At 45.3% G+C, this 22307-nt stretch overlaps 1 protein-coding gene across 1 annotated transcript in view; it reads right to left on the bottom strand.

The window, feature by feature from the left end:
- LOC144769972 (protein FAM118A-like) overlaps positions 1-22307 on the bottom strand; it is a 489392-nt gene that overhangs the window by 144146 nt on the left and 322939 nt on the right. Inside the window, exons 7-8 of the mRNA XM_078654167.1 lie at positions 14125-14151; positions 10721-10807 (exon numbers count right to left, since the gene is read on the bottom strand). Of these exons, the coding sequence (XP_078510293.1) occupies positions 10721-10807; positions 14125-14151 (114 nt within the window). The remainder of the gene's footprint in view (positions 1-10720; positions 10808-14124; positions 14152-22307) is intronic.

Here is a 22307-nt window from a genome sequence, read left to right as displayed (position 1 = left end):
AAATAGTACGATTAAGCACAAAGAAAGTTCATAATTTGTATGAAATAAAAGCCAGGATTGATCGTTAAAACAATAAAATGTTATACTGGCACATACAAAATACAATTGCACACAGAGATGAAAAAGTGCAGGAACTGTTATACAGAAGTGAAAAGTGAATGTGCAACACAAAAACCAGCATAGTGCTAAAGGAGAGGGGGTTCCTGCTTCTGAGTATCCACATGGCACCCAAGAACTTGGCTACAGGAATGGTATAAATTAACAACAATTGGTTCTCAATATACCAAGAGCAACAGAATGGCTGCCCACACACTTAAAAGCCTGCAGGTAGGAGCTAACCAAGGTCTGCAGGGGACTTAAGCGGGACAGACAAAGAGAACATGCAGGACACTCTACAGAGGAAATACACGCAGGGCAAACGTCAGTCACCCAACAGGACCATTTTGAGATAAAATCTCTTAGCGGTAAAGCGCCAACTCTGAACTGGAAGTATAGCTTCCTATCCACGGTGACAGTCACCTGATCCCAAAACAGCTCGTACCCACAGAGAAACTTAAAATCAAGAAATTCATTAGACAGCTTAGAGGAATCAGCCTTCCCAGACTCATTGGTTGTTGTAATTGCCCAGAAGCGCTGCTTCAATGAGTCCTTAGATGGGAAACAGGTGATAGCTGGATGTTCCCATAATTCGGGCAGCCCAAGGGAATAAAGCGACTCTTTGATTTTCAAAAGCCAGGGGACTTTGAAAAATTGATTAGCTTCCATTACGTCCTGAAGGGCTATGACATATTAATGAGCTCTGGGGTAGTCCATAAGCGCCTCTAGTACAAAAGAGGGCATAATCTAACTTTGCTTGCCAACTCTCTTACTCCCAGATCCAGAAAGAGCAGCTATAAAAGGGTGCTAGGGGGGAGAGAGGCAAGGTGTCACAGGAAATATTTTTCTGTGTTGGTTAAAACCTCAATGTTGGCAAATGCCCAGCGCTAGGCCCTATATGCGTTGATCTCATAACTGCCGAGCGCAGGTGAAAAGCGTTTAGTATAAGATGCACAATACACCTTAAGTATTGTCCCAATATCTATTTGAGCTTCAAGGACGCATTGTTGACATGAGGTTTCTAAGACATACAACCGCTAAACATGACGCCCAAGTAAGTGCAAGAGTCCATCGAGACCGCGAGCGGGAAAAAACTTGTCAAAGCGAGTATGGAGTTTCTGTAGCCCACTCTGTATCTTGGATTTCAGCAACGTGTTTTTGGCAAATAGAAGAATCAGAGTTTTGACCCTGGCCAGCAATGGAGTGTCCCCTTCGAAAAGGCATAATTTTGTGCATTTAAAGAGAAAAGAGTGTGGGAACCAGTACACAGCCCCAATGAGCACCTCTAAGGACTGGAATCCTAATGGTCAACTGACCCGGTTTCCACCACCTAATGTGTGCAATATTGCACGCATGTAGGCGTATTACAACTGACAAAACGTTCAGGGGCATTTTCATATCAATGAGCAACCAAGTCGAAAGTAGATTTTAAGTCGAAAAAGGTAATAAATATAAAGGTTGTCCTTGCTGAAAACAACGGTCCCCCAGTAGGTCAATAAAAACGGAAGGCCTGATCAGTAGTGGAGACTTTCATCCGAAAGCCCGCTTGGTAGGGGCTAAGTTTGTCTATCTAGAGTATCCAGTCCTAAATTTTGGAGAGCACGCAACGGCAAAAGCCTTTTTGAGGACAGTCAATTAAACTAATAGGTTTATAATTACTTGTTTGAGACTTGCCTCCTTTTTTATGGATGGGTAATACTGCAGCCCCTTCCAAGAATCATGGTTGGGAGCCCCCTCAGCAATGGCGTTGAGTAATGGATAGTATTTAGCGGGCCAAACCTTCAGATCAGATAGGAAAGCATCAGCCGGGACTCCATCCAACCCTGCGGCCCTTCCCCTACTGACAGCTGATAAAGATTGAACAACGTCAGGGATTTCAAATAGTGGCATAGAAGAGATAGAGCAAAGAAGAGCCAGAGTGATGTGACATTTAGCAGATCTGCAGATTATAAGTTATTAAATTAATCGACCCAGTCAGAGGAAGCAACATTATTTGTAGGTTCCAATGCAAAAGTAGTGCAACCACGATAAACAAGTTGTCAAAATCGGGTAGGGTCTCTATCATCACAAGCATCCTTAAGGGTACTCCACCTCTGCTCGTCTCAGTTCTTTTTAGCATGAGTAATAGTCATCTTGTACTCTTTCCTGGCCATTAGGATGCGAGTCATAATCTTAGTTTTGATTGCTCTAACTAGGGAGCGATTAAGCTGACGCCATTCTTTGTTATACCACAGGCAATTCTTAGATATTCTTAGATGTTCCTCTCTTTTTGGAAGTATCAGGAACAGTGAGATATGTCAAAATATGATCAAAAAAGGCTTTGTGGATAGAAATCAATTAATTAGGAGCAATAAGTTGGCCACCCTCAATTTATGCCAAAACGTCATTAAGGTCAAGGTCAATCAAATATCAGGGGATCTATCAATTGGTTCCACTTTAAGCAGAACTTATAGGAGGTCAATGCAATGTCCCTGGTGAAAAAGGTCGAACCAGGGGTGGAAAGGATATTTGCATAGAGGGGCTCATATGTTGTATTGAAATCTCCCGCCAAAATGAGATATTGTAGGGCAGTGCGCTGTTTAAGGTAGCTCTCTAGGGCTTGGAGGGTGCACACCTCCTCTACTCCCTCTGATATAGACATTAATAATGACTATCCTAGGCTTTGTCCCGCAGATGAGCTCAATGGCCAGAATGTCAGGTTGGTCAGTATTAAGTTAATGTATTTGATAGTTAAGTGAGACTCTAACTCACATAACTAGGCCACCAGAGACTCTACCCCTCTGGATAGGAATTGGAGAAATAAAGAAGTTAACATAACAAGGCTTGAAACGGCGCATCTTGAAATTAGCAAATGTCATGATCTTTCATAAAAGCATTACAGTCAGGCAATGCTAGCTTGGACCTCAGACAACCCGCGTTCCAGGAAACACGGAACAACTTACTGGGTTCCGGTTTTGCAGATACTCACTTGATATACTGGGCTGAGATATCTTGTTTGCAATGTGCGAAACAGCATTGGTGGAAGAATGAGGATTAAAAGAGATCAGGATAGTGGTGTTAAGCACATCGGTGGTCAGGGAGCTTTAGTTGGATTTAGGCAAGACATCAGGGAGGCGAGGACAGTTCGATCAGCCCACTTGCTTATGACAGATGGAATTGACAAAAAATTGTTGTCAAAGGCACCGTCAAGTTAGAACACACACAAGTTGCCCGCTAAGTCAATCAGTTTCATTGAGAGATGAGGAGTGGCTGTCCATTGCCAAACTAGGATTCGTATCTGCATGGTGGACTAGCCTAGAGTACTTAAGTTGGATGTTAGAGTGGCTAGGCAAACAAGACCTAGCATCAAGGGCCAACAGATTGTTAACCAAGTCCATATTGCTAAAGGTTAATTCGACCATGTCATATTTTGAGTTGGCATTTACTAATCTTTTGGCTCTAATGATGTTGTTGCGGATGACTGAGTGACATCCCCTAGCCTGCAGGATCCAATGGATCGACCACGGCCCATTATCGTGTGAATTCTTATCTACCGAGACTGTTATCTCATCCTTAAGCAGGCCAGAATAAAAGGAGAACTTTTATTTGGATCCCATTGTATCATGGTGTTCCCGGACTATACCCTGACTATACTAGACTGGTCCAACAGCAATGATAATCCTTCCAGGCGGCCAAGGCTTGTCTCTGAGACTTGAAGATTACATACATGTTCCAGTTCCCAGCCAGACTACGAGTAATTTATAAGTCCTGCACCATGTTCTTTGATACGCCAGAAGACGTCTTTAACTGGACAGATGAAATAAAACACCTGAAACCTCATACTCCACCACATCACGCCTCAGACTCATCATCTGGAGAATCCAGCCGTATCTGGAAAAACCAGAAAGACAAACGAAGACACCGGTCCATACCTAATTGGCGCTCCAAGGCCCGGGACGAAGAACGAAAAAGGGCTCCCGCCGCGGAGGCTTCTGACCCTCACAAATGATCAATTCTGTTTACCAAGGGAATGGATGTTGAGACTGAACTTATTTTCTGGAATTGCAGTTTCATGCTACTACACAAGGGCAGGTACACAGAGTGATTTACTAAAACCCTCCACAGTGACACTGCAATGCAGTGGTGTTTGGAGATCCATTGGTTGGGCTCCATGTTGATCCCCTGTTGGGGTCGATGGGGCTCTCCATCCACGAAAGATGCTTCAATCATTATGAGGTATTGGGGTGGGGAGGTTTTAGGGGGTTTAAGTTGGTTATTCTGACTCGCTGCATAGTCATTGGACAATGCTCCTCTGTCTCACTGAGACACCACCTATGGTCGCTACATAACATATGTATTTGTAAAGCGCACGTTCACCCGCCCCGCATAGTGATGCCGGCACAGATTGGTGAGGCCTTATCGGGTCAGGTACATGTTGTAAGCTGGAAAGTTAGAAGCATGTTAAATAAAGTTAAGCGAGGAGCGATACTCCGCTAGGCAAAGTGGTCAAAAGCAGAAATATTGCTACTGCAAGAGACGCACCTCATGGGCACCTAGAGTTCCTGTCTGGCCCGGTTTGGCTATGCACATGTCTTCCATGCAGGATTTGTAAGGAGTTCACAGGGAATAGCAATCCAAATACACAGCAGACTACCATTTACATTTACTCACTCGTGGGTAAACCCACAGGGAAGATACATTCTGGTCACGTGGTTCTGTCATGGAAAAACATAGTGATTTGCAGCTTCTGCGCCCCTCACCCCTCTGCCAAAGTTTTATTGATCACCTAATGTCAAGTCAAGTCAAGTCAATAAATTTATATAGCGCGCTACATACCCAGAGGGTCTCAAGGCGCTTGAAGAAGGATGGGGAATTACTTGTCAAATAACCACGTTTTAAGTTGCTTTCTGAATGCTAGGTGGTTCTGAGTAAGGCGAAGGTGAGTGGGGAGAGAGTTCCAGGTTTTAGCTGCCAGGTAGGAGAAGGATCTACCTCCCATGGTGGTTTTGTTGATGCGAGGTACAGTGGCAAGGGCTTGGTTGGAGGATCGTAGCTGGCGGGGGGGGGAGTAGAAGGACAGTCGTGTGTTGAGGCATTCGGGTCCGATTTCGTAGAGTGCTTTGTGTGCGTGGGTAAGGAGCCGGAAAGTGATCCTCTTATTGACGGGGAGCCAGTGGAGGTTTTTCAGGTGACCAGAGATGTGTTCTTTACGCGGGATGTCTAATATGAGCCTGGCTGAAGCGTTCTGGATGCGTTGGAGTTTTTTCTGGAGTTTTGCGGTGGTACCGGCGTAGAGGGTGTTTCCGTAGTCCAGTCGGCTCGTGACCAGAGAGTGTGTGACTGTTTTTCTAGTTTCGGTGGGGATCCAGCAAAATGTTTTTTTGAGCATGCGAAGAATGTTAAAGCAAGATGAAGAAACGGCGTTGACTTGTCTGTTCATCGAGAGTGAGGAATCCAGGATGACGCCCAGGTTCCGTGCGTGGTCCGTCGGGATGGGTGCTTTTCCAAGGGCCACTGGCCACCAGGAGTCATCCCAGGCGGAGGGGGAGGTGCCTAGGATGAGGACTTCTGTTTTGTCTGAGTTCAGTTTCAGACGGCTGTGCTTCATCCATTCTGCTACTTCTTTCATTCCTTCATGCAGGTTGGTTTTGGCAGTGTTAGGGTCTCTGGTGAGTGATAGGATCAGTTGAGTGTTGTCGGCGTAGGAGATGATGTTGAGGTTGTGTTGGCGTGCGATGACCGCGAGGGGGCTCATGTATACGTTGAAGAGGGTGGGGCTGAGTGAAGATCCTTGTGGGACGCCGCAGAAGACTTCAGTGGCTTCTGACTTGAATGGTGGAAGGCGGACTTTCTGGGTTCTTCCGGTGAGGAACGAGGTGATCCATTCCAGTGCTTTTCCTTGGATTCCGACGTTTCTGAGGCGTTGTAGAAGAGTGCTATGGCAGACCGTATCGAAGGCAGCGGAGAGGTCGAGGAGGATGAGGGCGACAGTGTCTCCATTATCCATTAGAGTTTGAATGTCGTCTGTTGCTGCGATGAGGGCGGTTTCAGTGCTGTGCTTGGCTCGGAAGCCGGATTGTGAGGAGTCGAGGGATTTGTTGGTTTCGAGGAATGCTGCGAGTTGGTTGTTGACCGCTTTCTCGATGACTTTGGCCGGGAAAGGAAGGAGTGAGATAGGGCGGTAGTTTTTGAGTTCGGTGGGGTCAGCTGTGGGTTTTTTCAGGAGGGCGCTGAGTTTGGCATGTTTCCAGCTTTCCGGGAAGGTTGCGGAGTTGAGGGAGCAGTTGATGACGTCTCGGAGGTGCGGTGCTATGATGGAGTCTGCTTTGTTAAAGATGTGGTGAGGGCATGGGTCTGTGGGGGATCCTGAGTGGATGGAGTTCATCAGACGGATGGTGTCCTCAGTGGAGATTGGCTTCCAGTCATTGAGGATGTTCAGGGGGGGTGGGGGTCCTGCGGGGGGCTGGGTGGGTTGGTCTTTGGGTCGGTTGTCGAAGCTGTTGTGGATGTCTGCAATTTTGTTGTGGAAGAATGAGGCTAGGGAGTCGCAGAGGGCTTGAGAGGGGGTGATGTCGTTGGAGTTGGCTGAGGGGTTGGTAAATTCCTTGACGATGTTGAATAATTCCTTGCTGTTGTGGGCGTTGTTATCTAGTCGGTCCTTGAAAGCGGCTTTCTTGGCATTCCGGATCAGTTGGTGGTGTATGCGGGTGGCGTTTTTGAAGGCGTCCTTGGTGCTGGTGGTTGGGTCTTTTTTCCAGGCCTTCTCAAGGGAGCGACAGAGTTTCTTGGATTTCTTAAGATCATCGTTGAACCAGGAGGCCTTCTTGCTGCCTAGTTTGATTTGTCGTTTTTTCAGTGGTGCTAGGATGTCAGCGCTGTTGGATAACCATTGGGTGAGGTTGGTGGCTGCTTGGTCTGGGTTTGAGGAGTGGGCTGGGGGGTTTTGAAGAAGCGATGAGGAGATCTGGTCGATGGTGATTTTGTTCCAGTTTCTTTGCAAAGTGGGTTGGGGGTGGTTGTTGGATGTGGGCTTGTTGTAGGTAAAGTGAACGCAGCTGTGGTCAGTCCAAAGGAGAGCTGTGGTGTGGCTGAAGGAGACATGTTTGCTGGAGGTGAAGATAGGGTCGAGTGTGTGACCTGCGATGTGGGTGGGGGTAGTGACAAGTTGTTTAAGTCCGAGGTTGGCGAGGTTGTCCAAAAGGGAGGTGGTGTTGCGGTCGTTATTCTTTTCAAGGTGAAAGTTGAGGTCTCCCAAAAGGATGTAATCCTCGGAGGGGAGCGCGTGTGGAGTGATGAAGTCTGTGATGTCTTCACTAAATTGTGTGCGGGGTCCTGGTGGCCTGTAAAGGAGGGTGCCTCTGAGTGTGGTCTTGGGGTCGATGTGGATCTGGAAGTGAAGGTGTTCAGAGTTGGCGAGATTGACGTCTGAGCTGGTTGAGATGCGGATGGATTTCTTATGGACGATAGCGATGCCTCCTCCTGTGTGGCCGGTACGGTCCTTGCGAATGATCTTATAGCCTTCCGGAATGGCAATGGTGATGTCTGGGGCAGATGTGGCGTTCATCCATGTTTCTGTTAGGAAGGCGATGTCCGGAGAGATGGTGTCTAGTAGATTCCAGAGGTCAATGGCGTGCCTGTGGACCGAGCGGGTGTTGAGCAGGATGCATTGTAGGTGGTTGGGGTTGGATATCTGTTGTGTGTTCGTAGATGAGGAGTTGTTCTTGGTGCCGTCGAACTTGCAGGAGATGCAGGAAAAGGGTCCATGGGTGTGTCCAGGAGCGGCTAGGACGCAGTTGGGGGAACGGCCGGGGTTAAGGGCTAGGAGGGTGGTGGCATCGTAAGTAATGTGGGAGGGGTGGACATTACGAGGACCAGGGGCTCTGGCGCTGGGCGCGGTCCAGGCGCGGACGGGCGTAGACGGGCTTACCTTTGGCGCACCTTCGGCGCAACTGGGGCGCGAACGCTGCGCGTGAACGCTGCGCGCAAATGTATCTGTCATATGTGGATGGGAAGGGGGGAGGGGCATGGGAGGGTCAGCAGGGAGGCGGGAGCGGGGAGGAGCCACGGGCTGGGAGTGGAGGCAACAACAACAACAAAAATGGCCTCTTAATGAAGAAACGAAACGGGGCACAGCCGAGATCGTCAATCACAGTTAAATACTTAACACAGTTCAAAATAGCAGTCTCATGCACAGAGCAGCGCTAACGGAACCAAAAACGAGCAGCCTCTACACTAATTATGCAATTTCTGAGTGTCTGGCGAAGAGAAGTGAAAGTAAGTTAATCGTAGGTAGGGCACTCAAAAGCGCTTAGCTGAAACAATACCAGGCGCAGAGGGGGAGCACTCGCAACACGGGTCCAGCAGGGTATCAGGCAGCACTGAGGTAGGCAAGCTGGCAGCAGGCGTGGGAGCGTGTGTGAGCGACCGCTTCGGGACAAGCCCAGGTGGTCACAATAGATGCCTGGGTGCTCTTACCCGAGGTTCTCCCGGCTATGTGCTCTTACCCGAGGTTCTCCCGGCTATGGGAGGAGATTGGAATGATGTAATAAACATATCCAGCAACTGATGGCGATCCTCTAGGGCTAAAGAGAATCCATGCGGATTGCGGCTGAAATCACTAATTGATTTGGGTCGATATTTGGAGGGTTCATCACCCACATGATGCAGGATATACTTATTACTCTGCGGCCCACGATTCGTACTCCATGATAGTTTGCATCTTCATCCCAGACCGTTATACCCAGAGAATACTAGTCGCCACAATCTTGCCCCAGAGGATTTTGGACCTCTTTCTGATTGCAGTATAGCTGTTGATCAGCCCCCATTTCGATGGAGACTCTCTCCATGGCGCCTACAGTACCAGGCCTATAGAACCCACATTCATAACGCACTGACAGACTACCTTGCCCTTAACACTGAGACAGCCTCTTCTCCTGAAATATTATGGGAGGCCATGAAACCCACCATTCAAGGAGTAGACATCAGTTATTGCATTGTGCAATGTAAGCACCGTAAACGTAGCCTACTACAACTAGATGCCTGATGTTGTCAGTGGCAGTGATCAGGGTGGTTTAAGTGCTATGGTTGATGCAGAATTCGGATTAGGAGGAGTCCAGAAGAATGTTGTTCTGCTGGAGTTCCTTGAGTTGGAGGTTGAAGGCCTTTTCAAGGACTTTGGTGGGAGAGAGGAGCAGAGAGATGGGATGGTAGTTCTTGAGTTTGGTGGGGCTTGAGAAGGGTTTTGACTTCTGCATGTTTCCATTCTCCGGGGAAGGTGACATAAACTATTTTTGTGTTATGATACGGTGTTACTATCTTACAAGAGTGTTAAAATTATTCTTTTATCTATAGTTCTGATGCTATTGGTATGTCATCACTGATCAGTAATTTTTTAATTAAACTTAGGAAAATTGCTTTGGCTCCTTCTTATAATTATTACGATTTTGCATTTATATTCCCTTCAATTCAGATTCTCAAGCAAGCAATACAATGATGCTCATTCAGTCCGATTGTTCAACCATTGGATATCTGTTGTTCCTTTAGTCTATTCTCAGTGCCGTTCGGCATGGTATTACATGTCCAGTGTACCTATTGTCCTTACTGTAAATTCAGGTAGTGATCTTAGATTCATTGTCACGTGGTGCACTTTCCCCAAATAAAAGCAATGCCTCAATATCAGCACAGCAGGAAAGCTGCTTGCTACTGAGGGACCCTATAAGTTTAATGATAGGAAAACAACCACCCCGAAAAGATTCATATGCAAATATCATTAGCGCACGCACAATAAACCTTGAAAGCAAAATACATGAAGTCTTGAAAAAGCTCGCCTCACCAACTCCCCAAAAAACAAGGCAATTGTGGGACAAAATACATTTTGGTTGTATAGTGAGACCTGAAGTGAAAGCACTGACATTTTACATTTTTGAAATTATGGTAAACAACAAAAGAAAGAGACCGACCATTAACAATTTGAAATTTGTAAAGGCCAGTTGAAGCACAGTCATGTATAAAACAGGATCCCAGAAATCATGCATTGTATAAAATAGGATATCCAAAGCTGGGCAACACCATAAGGAAACAAAGATTATGTTTTAAAGTAGCAACAATGGAAAATATGAATGGATAAGAACTAATTGCCTATCTTCACTGACAACAAGCTAAAACGCCAAGAATAAGTATAGTCTTGAAGAATTAGTATCATTGTAATTTATACCTGAAACGTTCAATTGAATTGGCAGAAGCAGACCAATTCTTACACTGAGATTAAGGAGGTTTTTTAAAATAAACCTACAACCCCAAAGGAATTAATCACTGGTGTCACTACTCCAGTAATACTGCAAACTTTAAAAAGAAAGACCATCCTTTTTCAAGATATCACCGCAATGTGTTAGTACTCAAAAAATGAAAAGCTATAATAAATTTGTACACCAAGGATAGCCAATGTAAAAGACATGCTTGAGTCTAGAGGGAAATGTGCCTTTTCAGTAGATGGACCACCAGATTTCGAATAAAATGTAAAACTGTCAAACTTCAGAAAGGTTCTCTATATGCACCTTAAGGCACTTCCCATTGCTCTACTCAGGTCAGTGATATTACATGAACTGTGCATCTATCATACATTCATGATTTTAATTAATCTTTTTACCTTCTTCAGATTGTCTCTGCTTCTTTAAGGGTTCACATTCACATTTTTTAGTTATCTTCCTTTTTGCACATTCTGGTCGACAGACTCCTAAAAAAGGGAAAATATATTTATGGGTTTTAAGAAATGCTTTAATTAAAACCTATCATGTAACTATAGTATAAGGCATAACATGTTGGATGCTACTTGCGACGCCCTGTTCACCTTCCCACCAGTCCTCATTGCTCTCTTTTGGTGGCTATGATATTAATACTGCAAAGATCAATGATTTGGGTTGGCTCTTCCCATGGACAAACAAGGTACTCAAGGTACAGTATAATTGGTATCATACGCAACTCTGTGATTTGTAAACAGTCATGTCAAGGCTGTAATCTACAGGTCACAGCATTATGACCACAACTAAATAGAGAAGATCTTCTTCAATGGATGTACACGTTATCGAGGCGGTGAAGGGCTGCTACATTTCTATAAAGATATACATCCTTGCCATTAAATTTTAAGATGTTTTACTTTCCTCAGAAAAGGGCGGAGCGTAGTAATACCATATGAACCCATTTGTGAAAGATTTTTATCAGTCGAGAACAAACTGGAAACAAGGTTTAAAATAAGCCCTAACTATAGACCAGGAATAGCTTGTCATTGCAAAGTTTCCTCCTTGTAGGAGAATCAGATGTACAATTCTCTTCTACCGGGGCATAATATTTGACCAAGCAAATGTCTTGTAAACCTCAGGTGAACAAACTCACATCCTGAAGTGTTCCTTGCCTCAAATCGTGGAGAAAGAGGATTCCCCTTTTGAGCTCAAAGGGGTCACTAAAGCAATCATCTCTCCTCCATTCGTTTATAGCAAATTGTTTGATCTGAGCCTCACTTAGTAAATGCTGGCTAAACAGAAAACTTTCAAAACACTACTGCCAGTCTTGTACTGGGCCAATCACACAATATCAATATGTTGGTATGAATCTCCAATATTCTGGTTGAAGTACGGATGTTTTAAAACAATGTAAATAGGTTGCAAAATACAATTTTTTTCGATGGAGATTAAGGCTAATGTTTTAGCACTGCTAGTTTTTTACTATTACCGTGGGACTTCCACCATGACGACGGGAAAGATTCAAGCATGTGAATCTATAAAAGATACAATACTGGAGAAACAATAAAAAAAACTGGCCAATGAATGAAGATCGCTGAAAGCCCCTATACACCAGTATATTATAATATAAATTTTGCAAAATCAAAAGGTCGTGGTGCATGCCTGACTTAAAAATGTCATCCATGCATTTTGAGACAATCAGGAACACTAACATTTATTATTATAACACCCTGCTTTGGGGAGCTGGGGCAGTCTTTGGAAAAGTGAAAAAGTGAAGGCAGACCAGCAGATTAGTGGCAGGGAGAACTATTCATTAGTCTTTTTTCAGCAAAGTGGCTTTCACCATGAATCTGAGAGCTACTACAGTGAACAATAATAGCTGATACACCTGAAACCCTAAATTTGGTGGGCTGGCAGCAGCTGGAGCAGTGCAGGCAGTGCCTCTGCTGTTCAAGTCAGAAACCTTTAAGTGGGTTGTGATTTGTGGGTCACTTCGCATTAGGGAAGAAAAGTCTCAGGTTGTTTTGAATGGCATTGGCTAGCTTGAAGGCTGTTGGGTTTAAGTTTCCTTGTGGTTTACAATGTTTTTTTCCAGGCAATCTAGATACTTTGTTTCTGCAATTGGTACCTGCATTTCAGTTCTTGTGGATATCCTAGACACTGTAATAATTTTCTGGAAGAGCATTTGGGGAAAATGGAGTTGAAATACAGAGAAGGATTCTACGTATATGGTGTCATATTTAGAGGAATAAAACTCTGATCGTTTAGAGCCATGTTTGAATCACAGCTACTTGAAGGAGTAGAAGAAATATATTAATTGTTGAACATTATTGGATCCTTTTATATTTAAGGGCCAATTTCGATGTTGGGTGGAAAGCCTCCTCCCAACAGTCAGAAGCTCCTCACATGTGTATGAGTCCTTCCAACCAACTCGTCTGTTTACATTCCGACCACCTGATTGCGATGTTCACGGTTGGGATGCAAACCACACGGTCATTCCGAATCAGTTCCGACCGACTCGCAGAGTATTTATTGTGGTTGCAACCTCATTGTACACCCCTATGGACAGAGTTTCCACCCTCACGATTACGATGCCGATTTCCAACAGTCTTTCTGTGTCGGCCTGTCTGACACAAAAAGGCTGTCAGAAAGTGACTTTGGGGGCCACTGGGATCGCTCCCTAGGCCCTGCGGCCTACAGTTGATGTCTGAAGGGGTACCTAAGGGACCCCTTAGTAAAACCTGCACTGTGTGGCAGACACAATGGGGTACTTGCGACAGGGTGCAGGGTTTACCGCAAACACATCATTTTCTCATAGGAGCCTGTGATACGGCCGGTTGTCGGGTCGAACATGAGCTCCCATAGGAAACAATGGGACTCCGACCATCCGGCAGTCATAACTGCCAACCGCAAGTCGGTCGGTCCGGATTCCGAGTTGGTGTCGGAGTAAGCACCAGATGTCCGTTTTGACTGTGGGCATCCACTGTGACCCACACACTGATGCTCAGCAGAGCGATGAGTAGAAGTGACACTATCCAGTGTCTCTGTTTTCTCTTTTAGCACAATCCCCTTTCAAAATCTCTAGAGTTATCTTACATATTACAATTGTGAGTAGCTACATGTGGATGTGGAAAAATGTGAAAGCATACATCGCTTCTGCTGGATCCGGATTAAGAGGTTAGTGCTTCCTGACAAAATGAGGGCTGTGATCATTACCTTCAGCATGAACTGGTGGTAACCTCGCTCCAAAAACTGAAAACCTGTCAGTGTACAGGACCACTGTTGGTTACTCGCCATACATGTGCAGGAAAGCTTAAAACAAATCTAATGCCCCAGATTATAAATGAGGTAGTTTATTGAACACATTGGCAAATAAACTGCTATTTAAAACTCACGTCTATATGACACAGCAAGTGCTTTCAGTATGACTGTGTGAGTTCTAATTTAATGATATACTTCCGTTTCATAGACGGTCAACTATTTTTATCAATTTCCAGCAAAAAAAGTCTGAAGTAATTTTGTCCCTATGTCTGAAAAACAATACTTACTGCAAACTCCAAAGACTTCACTTTTCAGGCAAAGTAGTGCATTTTGGGGAAATTCGTAGTTTTTGGTTTAGCTAATCAGATCAGAAATAAAAGGGCAGCATTGCTAATACATTTTTTACCCAGCATCGAAATCGGTGGCCCCCTTAGTGCTGGGTTGCAGGAGCAGCACAATACATTCAGGACAGCACTGTTGACACAACACACTTGTCAATAAAAATATCCTTCTTCAGTAGCCATAATTCACATGAGAAAAACAGTAAACTTACCAAGAGCGTTACTCCCGCCAGTAGCGTCTAAAAGGGAAGAACAGGGACAGATTGTTAGGTGGATGACGACCAGTTTGGTTACTCTGTCAATATTATTTTAAAGACTATGGGGGTCATTAGGATGGCGGATTTCCCGCATACTCCGGGCCGGCGGAAGCCACCGCCGGCCCGGAGTATGCGGGGAAATCCGCCGAGGAGGCCTGAAAGACCCACCGCCAAATCAGGATGGCTGGTGGGTCTCCCAATCCGTCCGCCGCTTTTCCGCCGCGGTCGGAAGGCGACCACGGCGGAAAAGCAATAACATGGCTGGCGGTGTCTATCAGACACCGCCAGCCATATTAGGATGCAGGGTGAGTCATGCTTTTCCGCGGCGGCTTTTCCGCCGTGGAAAAGCATACGGACAGTCACTTTGGGGGCCCGTTGCGGGCCCCCTGGGTGAAGGTTGCGTGGGGGGTGCACATGGGGGGTGCCTATGGTACCCCCCTGCCCTTGCGTGCACGAAGCGGCAGGCACCGCGCGGTGCCTGCCGCTTTGTGCATGCAAATGCACACCTTTCGTTTTTTGCACTGCGGCGGATGCTGCTTCAAGCAGCATCCGCCGCAATGTAAAACATACAGGATGTGACCGCCAGGGTGGCGGTCACATCCTAATTGCTATGGAGGGACCGCCGCTGCCCATGCGGACGGTCCCTCCAACTCAGGGGTGGCGGACGGACGCAAGTCCGTCCGCCATCCTAATCGGCCCCATAGTATGGAATACTATTTCACAAATGAAAGGAGCCAAGTATCTATCTCATTGTTCACCCCCTAGTAATAAGATAACAGCATCATTATTAGCTCGATGCTTCGCTATGCTAAGGGACACTCAATCTGCGCATACACGTAACAAACATTTTTGGAACCAACAAGAACAATTAAAAAAGTTGCCTTTGATATATGCTGACTGTGCTTTGTAGGTCATCAATGAATGACACATTTCCAAAACTCAGTAGTGTGAAAAAGATAACTTATTTGTTCGTTTTACAAACCCCAGGCAACCCCGCCGGATGTTACATTGAAGTGGGCTGCATGCTCTAGACCTGGTAAATATAAAGTGGACGAGGTGGCTCCAGAGGGTAAGTCTGTGTCGAGATCAGTAGATGCTGAGGATATACCAAGGGGGTTTGTGGTTGTACGAAGAGGCCATAAGTTTCTCTCATCGATGCTGGTATACATTCAAAGTTGTTAAATCTTGACAAGTTTTATTTTAATTTTTTTATTTGTGTCATTTGTAAAGTGCATGTATCACCTCAACCGCGGTATCTCCGCGCTGTAACAGCCCTTGGCCATCAAAACAGGAGGATCAGAATAGTGCGCCATAGTTTTCCCCCCAACCTAGCCTGTTTAATGCGAGGCATAAGAAGAAGGTCTTTGGATCCTGAGTGAAGTGATTTGAGGGGGTATATCGGACCAGTTTGTTAGCAATATACATTGGTCCCAAGTTGTTAAGGGCTTTGAAGACCATACAGCAGATTTTAAAACTGATCTTTTTACGAATAGGGAGCCAGTGTAGTTTGCGGAGAAGGGGAAGTGAAGCTTTTCTGGCGGGGGGGTGTTGGTCACTAATCTCTCTGCCGTGTTCTGGACCACTTGCAGTCTGTTTAAGGAGGATTCCTTGGCTGAAATGAACAGCACATTGCAGTAGTCCAGGCGACTAGTGATCAGTGCTTGTATCAGAGTTTTTCGTGTGGACAGCGGGAGTAGGGGGAAGACTTTGCGAAGTAGACTTAGTGTGTGTAAACAGGCTCTGGCGGTAGAAGTAGCATGTTCCTCCTGGTCAATTTGAACCCCTAGGTTCTTTACCACTTGTTTTGGGGACGGGCCAGACCCAGTTCTCCTGGCCACCAATTAGGGGACCACTTTATTACTGCTTCTTTAAATAACATGATTTCTGTCTTCTCAGTGTTCAACTGAAGGAAGTTGTTACTCATCCTGTCCGTAATGTTTTTCATTCCCTCTGAAAAGGTAATCTAATTCTGGTGTTATTTTTATCAAAAGAAAGAAGCAGTTGTGTGTTTTCGGCACAGGAGATTGGTATGAACCCTGAGTTTCTTAGTAAGTTTGCAAGCACCAAGGTTTCTGTGTACATAGTTATCAATATCTGTGCAACCCAGCTACACCATCTCATGCAGGAAGAGCCAAAGGTGGCCTAGCCATTTTGATTTCTGTAAAACATAACTGGTCTTTCTTCCAAAGTGATTAATTCTATGTCTCATTTTCAGCTGGTATTATTGCTGATTCCTAATTCATTTTATTAGAACATTAGAATGCTGAGCACTCCATTGAAGACAATGCAGTTCTCCGGGCTTTTAACGGCCAGTAGGCTCCAACATTCCAATGTTTAACACAAGCCTCACAGAGCCCAAGGGGATTTCAACCCCCTCAGGCTCCAAGAAGACTACTTTGTTTTACAAATTAGAACATTCTGCCCTCTAGGGTCGTAATGTTCTAATAGCCTTAGAGCCCTCCGTAGTGGGCTCTTCCGGCCATTAAAGGCCCGCTCCCTTATTAAAGACCCTCGCCTTTGGTCGGGCTTAAACGTTGAAGCGGGCCGTTAATGGCTGGTAGAGCCCGCCATGGCTGACTCTAAGGCTACTTTAGTTAATTTTTATAGTAATATGTTTGATACACGTGTTCCTACTGTAGTAGAAGACCTTGAGGCCAGTATAAGGAAATCTGAAGATGGTCATATAAAGGAGGCCTCAGTAAATTGGGTGGGGAATTTTAATATACGATTATGTGAGAACAGCAAATTATTAATTTGTGGTTTTAAGGTGAGGGAGGGGATAGTTGCGCTACATTTTTAGCATTTCCCTTATGGGAAGGCTCTAAATAGGATTTTAGTGTAGAAGGAGTAGGAGTGTTTTAGTAAAGACCTTTTCAGGACTTTCTGATAGTTGGGGTTTAACTGGTTTCCCACCCAAGCTGTCTCTGCCCAATTCTTCATAGGATTTTTCAATTATTCTGGCTAGTTCTTGTGGTTGTTCAGTTACATCAAATTCCCTTAACTTCTGGTGGATCGCCACAGATGCTGCTACATCTTTAATATCTTTAATATAAGCTAATATTATTGTTGAGACCTGTTTGAAATCTTTCAGTAATTTCATACCAAGATGTAAAGCAGGCTCTGCCCCATATTCATTTTGAATCTGTTGCAGGACGTCTGGTATTACCGCCATAGACGGAACACCATGTGTTCTAGTGTAAATTGCAGCAAGTGTCGCAGTCCTCCAGATATTGTGCGATCACCATTGGTAAACAGATTGTTAAAATTCTGTGTTTCTCATGAGGGGTAGTATGAAGAAATACTGCTTCGATTTGAGTGATTATTTGAGCTAACCAGAATGGAATTTGTTCCTGTTTTGCGGGTAATTTACCAACAACTGTATGTAAAGTCTGTGGTGTAATTTTATTTGTGTTCCCCTGGTGAGTCCGCATGACATATTGAACCAATTGTCTATAGATTTTGATTAGCTCTTTGAGTTGAGCTTGTAGATCCACATCTGACATTTCATTAATTTCAGGATGTGGTGTGTAGCTGGCTAGAACCGGCCATGTTGCTCCTGGTCTACCTAGTGGACCGAGCCTGGTAATGTGATTTGTATGTTTTAGGGCGCCCTTAAACCTGAGCGCATGCTCTTGGTATGTTAGTGGAATCTCAATGTCCTCGAACGGAGTGTATTCCGTTGGTGGTTCATCTTCTTTGTGGAAGTGAAACAGATTTGTTATTGGATTTGCTTCAGGGAAGACTATCCATGAATAGAATACCTCTGTCTGGTGATATTCATGTGCCTCTATCACATAAACTATCCTACCACCTCTTGATGTTAGGCCATGTTACATACGTTTTTATAGTGACGGCTTTCCTTAAATTTACAGGAATGCCTATAGCATCCTCATCGGTTTCTTGGAAACCTGAAAAGTTAAGAGCTGGTCTAGCGTTTTCACCTGCAGCCCAAGCCGAGTTGTTGTCCCCGTTTTTGGTCATTGTGAAATGAAAATTGCAGAGCAAGTTTCAAGAAACAAAGATAAGGTGCACAATATTTTGGAACACTGTATCCTTCAACGTTGAACAAACCAAAAACTAATACATAGGATTTTCGTCCTACTCAGCTATGGCAGATATTATCCCTTTACCCACTCCAGACGTCCATTGGAGTATTACGGAAAAGGGGTCTCTGAGAAAAGCACAACTGAGTTACTTTAGTATCCAGCGTTAAATAAGAGCTCTACCAAACGTTGGGCGCCATTTAGTGTAGTTCCTATATTCCCAATAGGCTCTGCACATTGGAATAATATATCCTATAGATTTGACGTAGGAGTTAGGTCAGTAGGTCTCTATCGAATATACTAAACTTAATTGTGAGTGCCAGCTAGCTCAGAGGTCACTAGAAACTTTCTCGAATTCACAAGAAGGGATTAGTTTCTGACAACCACATAAACATAACAACTTTGTTTCCCTAGGACTGGAATAACTATCTTCATAGTCGTGGAAACAATAGATAAGTATTTCACTCAGTCAATTGTGCATGCTTCGTTTCTACAGAGTTGCAGAGAAATAGAGAGGCAGGTGTTTTCAATAAAAGGTTTATTGAACAGTCTTTCTCATGCAAGAGAGGTGAACTGCTACAATTGTTAGGCAGACTGCAAAGTATAATGCATACAGCGAGGATAGTATTATAAAATGATACTGTAAGAGCATTGTATGGTTTCTAAGCCATATAAAAATACATACATACATAACACAGGCTAAAATACTCAACTGGTGCTTCTAAAATACGCCTACCCCAATGTACCTAACCTAGGTCTAGTACGTGGGAAGAAGTAAGTATGGTCTTTTGCATAGTTTTAGTTTTGACAAGAATGTACCAAAGGTTTCTCTAGGTTCTAATCAGCTCCATACCTTAGAAGGAAAGAGGTCTGGTATCTCTGTTTCGGGACTCAATTTCACTACACCCCGCAAGGGGAGTCAGAAACACTGGAGCTGGATTTCTCAGCAGAGGAGGGCAGCTTCCTGATCAGTGCGTCATCTGGAGAGTCGGCTTCCTTCGGCACTTGCTGTAGCGAGCTGCGTCGGGTAAGTAGGTCGTCGAACCGTACCGAACCACCGTGCTTTGCCTTAGCAGGTGAAGGTATATTTGTACCTCAAAGGTGTTTTGGAATGCCATGTTTGACGTAAAGTCGGGCATATGAACGTCATGAATGAACCCCTGGGGAATAGATGTTCATTGTAAAACTAACTGAGTTCTTGGAGAAATCAATATTCAAGCAAGGGGAAGTCCCTAACAGCTTAAGCTGGTTTTCCAAGGAATCGTTGTGACGTTTGGTGAACGGATGGAAGTAGCCATGCCTGTATTTAGGTTGCATGGGCTAAGCCTAAATAAGGTCTTGATTTGTATGCCTATATAAGGGCAACGTGATTTGTACCTATATAAGGGCATGAATCGGGAAATTCCATTCGGAATCTAAAACGACATACAACAGCAGGGTTTGACAAGAGCAGGTGTTGTCTAAAGTAAGGTTTACTTGAAGCAGGGTTTGACAAGAGCAGGGTTTGGTTGAAGCAGGGTTTGACAAGATAAGGATTTGTCTGAAGTAGGGCTTGCCTGAAGCAGGGTTTGACAAGAGCAGTCTAAAGTAAGGTTTACTTGAAGAAGGGCTTGACAAGAGCAGGGTTTGGTTGAATTACGGTTTGACAAGAGCAGGGTTTGGTTGGAGCAGGGTTTGACAAGAGCAGGGTTTGTCTGAAGTAGGGATTGTCTGAAGCAGGGTTTGTCTAAAGTAAGGTTTACTTGAAGCAGGGTTTGACAAGAGCAGGGTTTGAAAAGAGCAGGGTTTGGTTGAAGCAGAGTTTTGACAAAAGCAGGGTTTGGTTTTTATTTATTTAAAGTGTTTTATATAGCGCTGGCTAGACCCTGAGGTATCAGAGCGCTTTACATGAGAATCAACAATGTAACAGAAAAAGTTCAACAATTACACAATAAAACCCAAAAAAAGAATAGGCAATAAAATTAGGAGAGGGGAGAAAGGAGAGAGAGAGGTAGTGGAGGGTGCAGGGGAGGTGAGAAAGGGAGGATAGGGGAAGAGACAATATGGAGAGACGAAAAGAGATCTGTCTAAGGACCGACAGGGTAAGGTGAAGACCAAGGAGAGAATCCACGACCCATCGCACCTATTGCTAAACCAGGTAGTTCCATCAAACATCAGACAAAAAAAGGTTCAGTCTTAATACATTGAGAGAAGGGAGAAGGAGAGACATAAAAAGAGGGAGGATGCGGGAGGAGACAGCAGGAGGGACGAAAGGAAGTGCAACAATGTGGTTTAACAGTATAACAGAAAAAGATCAACAATTACACCTTACAACAAACAGTCAGCAATACGTTAGGAGAGGAGAGAAAGGAGAGAGAAAAGAAGTGGGGGGTAGGTGAGGTGAGAAAGTGAGGATAAGGGAAGAGACAACCGTAGAGACGAGAGGAAGTCTGTCTAAAGACCGACTGGGTAGGTGACAACCAAGGAGGGAATCCACGGTCCGTCTCCCCGTCTCCCCTATAGCTAAACCAGGTAGCTCCATCGGGCATCAGACAAAGTAGTTCGGTCTCAGGTGTCGAGGGAAGAGGTTCACAGAAAAACAGGATGGGAGAGAGATACCGCAGAAAGACGGTCGAGGGGAAGTCCCAAAACCCATCTCCTCTATAGCTATCAGGTAGCTCCATCGGGCTTTGGCCAAATAGCTAGGTCTCAATAAGGAACAATTTAAGGAACATGGATGGCAAAATAAATAGAGCGTAGAAGGGAGGGGACAGGGAAGGTGAGAAAGGGAGGATAGGGGAAGAGACAACAAGGAGAGACGAAATGAAAAACTGTGTGAAGGCCAACTGGGTAGGTGACGACCAAGGAGGGAGTTCAAGGCCCATCTCCCCTATAGCTAAACCAGGTTGCTCCATCGGGCAGCAGACAGAAAAGTTCAGTCTCAATACATTGAGAGAGGAGAGAAGTAGAGATAATAAATAGAGGGGGGGAGCGGGAAGAGACGACAGGAGAGACGAAAGGAAGTCTGGCTAAAGACCGACTGGGTAGGTGACGTCCAAGGAGGGAATCCCCGACCTTTCTCCCCTATAGCTAAACCGGGTAGCTCCATCGGGCATCAAACAGAATAGCTAGCTCTCAAATGACGCGGGAAAATTCACAGGTAAACAGGGTGGGGACTAGGGCCAGGACAGGTAAGGGCAGAAATCAGTAGCAGGAAAGTGGAGAGGAGTAGAGCGGGGAGGGATAGGGGGTTTGTAGTTCAGTAAAAGTTACATGATTATAGACAGTTACTGGATGTCTTGGCTGAGGTCCTTCCGAAGATTTGTGCTAAAGTCCCTAAACATGCTCAGAGAAACGTCTTTAGTCAGGGCCATGTTGTCAGCTACCTCTGCAGGGTTCGGCGAGGGGCGCTTGTACTCCGGTGCAAAAAAGTTTGAGAACATTGTTGGGTGTTTTGCTGGATGTCTTCTTAGGACTTGGTCTTCTAGGTCTCTAATGGTGGTGGTGTAGGACCTATCCGGCATTCAAAGGTTGAAGGCAGTGCAATGATCTCTGAGTATAGTGATGAATTGTAGGCCCACCGTGAGATGTAGGTAGGCAGCGGGCCCAAGGAAACTGTCAATGGGTAATAGGAACTGGGGATCGGAAACCTGCAGTCAGAATCAATCAATCAGCGAATTTGTATAGCGCGCTACTCACCCGCTAGGGTCTCAAGGCGCTGGGGGGAGGGGGAGTTGCTACTGCTCGAACAGCCAGGTCTTGAGTTGTTTCCTGAAGGAGAGATGGTCCTGGGGCCGTAGGTGGGTGGGGAGGGAGTTCCATATCTTGGCCGCCAGGTAGGAGAAGGATCTTCCTCCGGCGGTTGTTCTGCAAATTCGTGGGACGGTGGCGAGGGCGAGGCTGGCGGAACGAACCTGGCGCGTGGGTGTGTAGAATGTCAGGCGGCTGTTGAGGTATTTGGGGCCCATGTCGTGGAGAGCCTTGTGTGCGTGGGTGAGGAGTCTGAACGTGATCCTCTTGCTGACGGGGAACCAGTGCAGGTCTCTCAGATGGGCAGAGATGTGGCTGTGACGGGGGATGTCCAGGATGAGTCGTGCCGAAGCGTTCTGTATGCGT

This window comes from Lissotriton helveticus, chromosome 7 (genome assembly GCF_964261635.1).
Source record: "Lissotriton helveticus chromosome 7, aLisHel1.1, whole genome shotgun sequence".
Lineage (NCBI taxonomy): Eukaryota > Metazoa > Chordata > Amphibia > Caudata > Salamandridae > Lissotriton > Lissotriton helveticus.
This window is presented reverse-complemented; position numbering and strand designations above follow the sequence as displayed.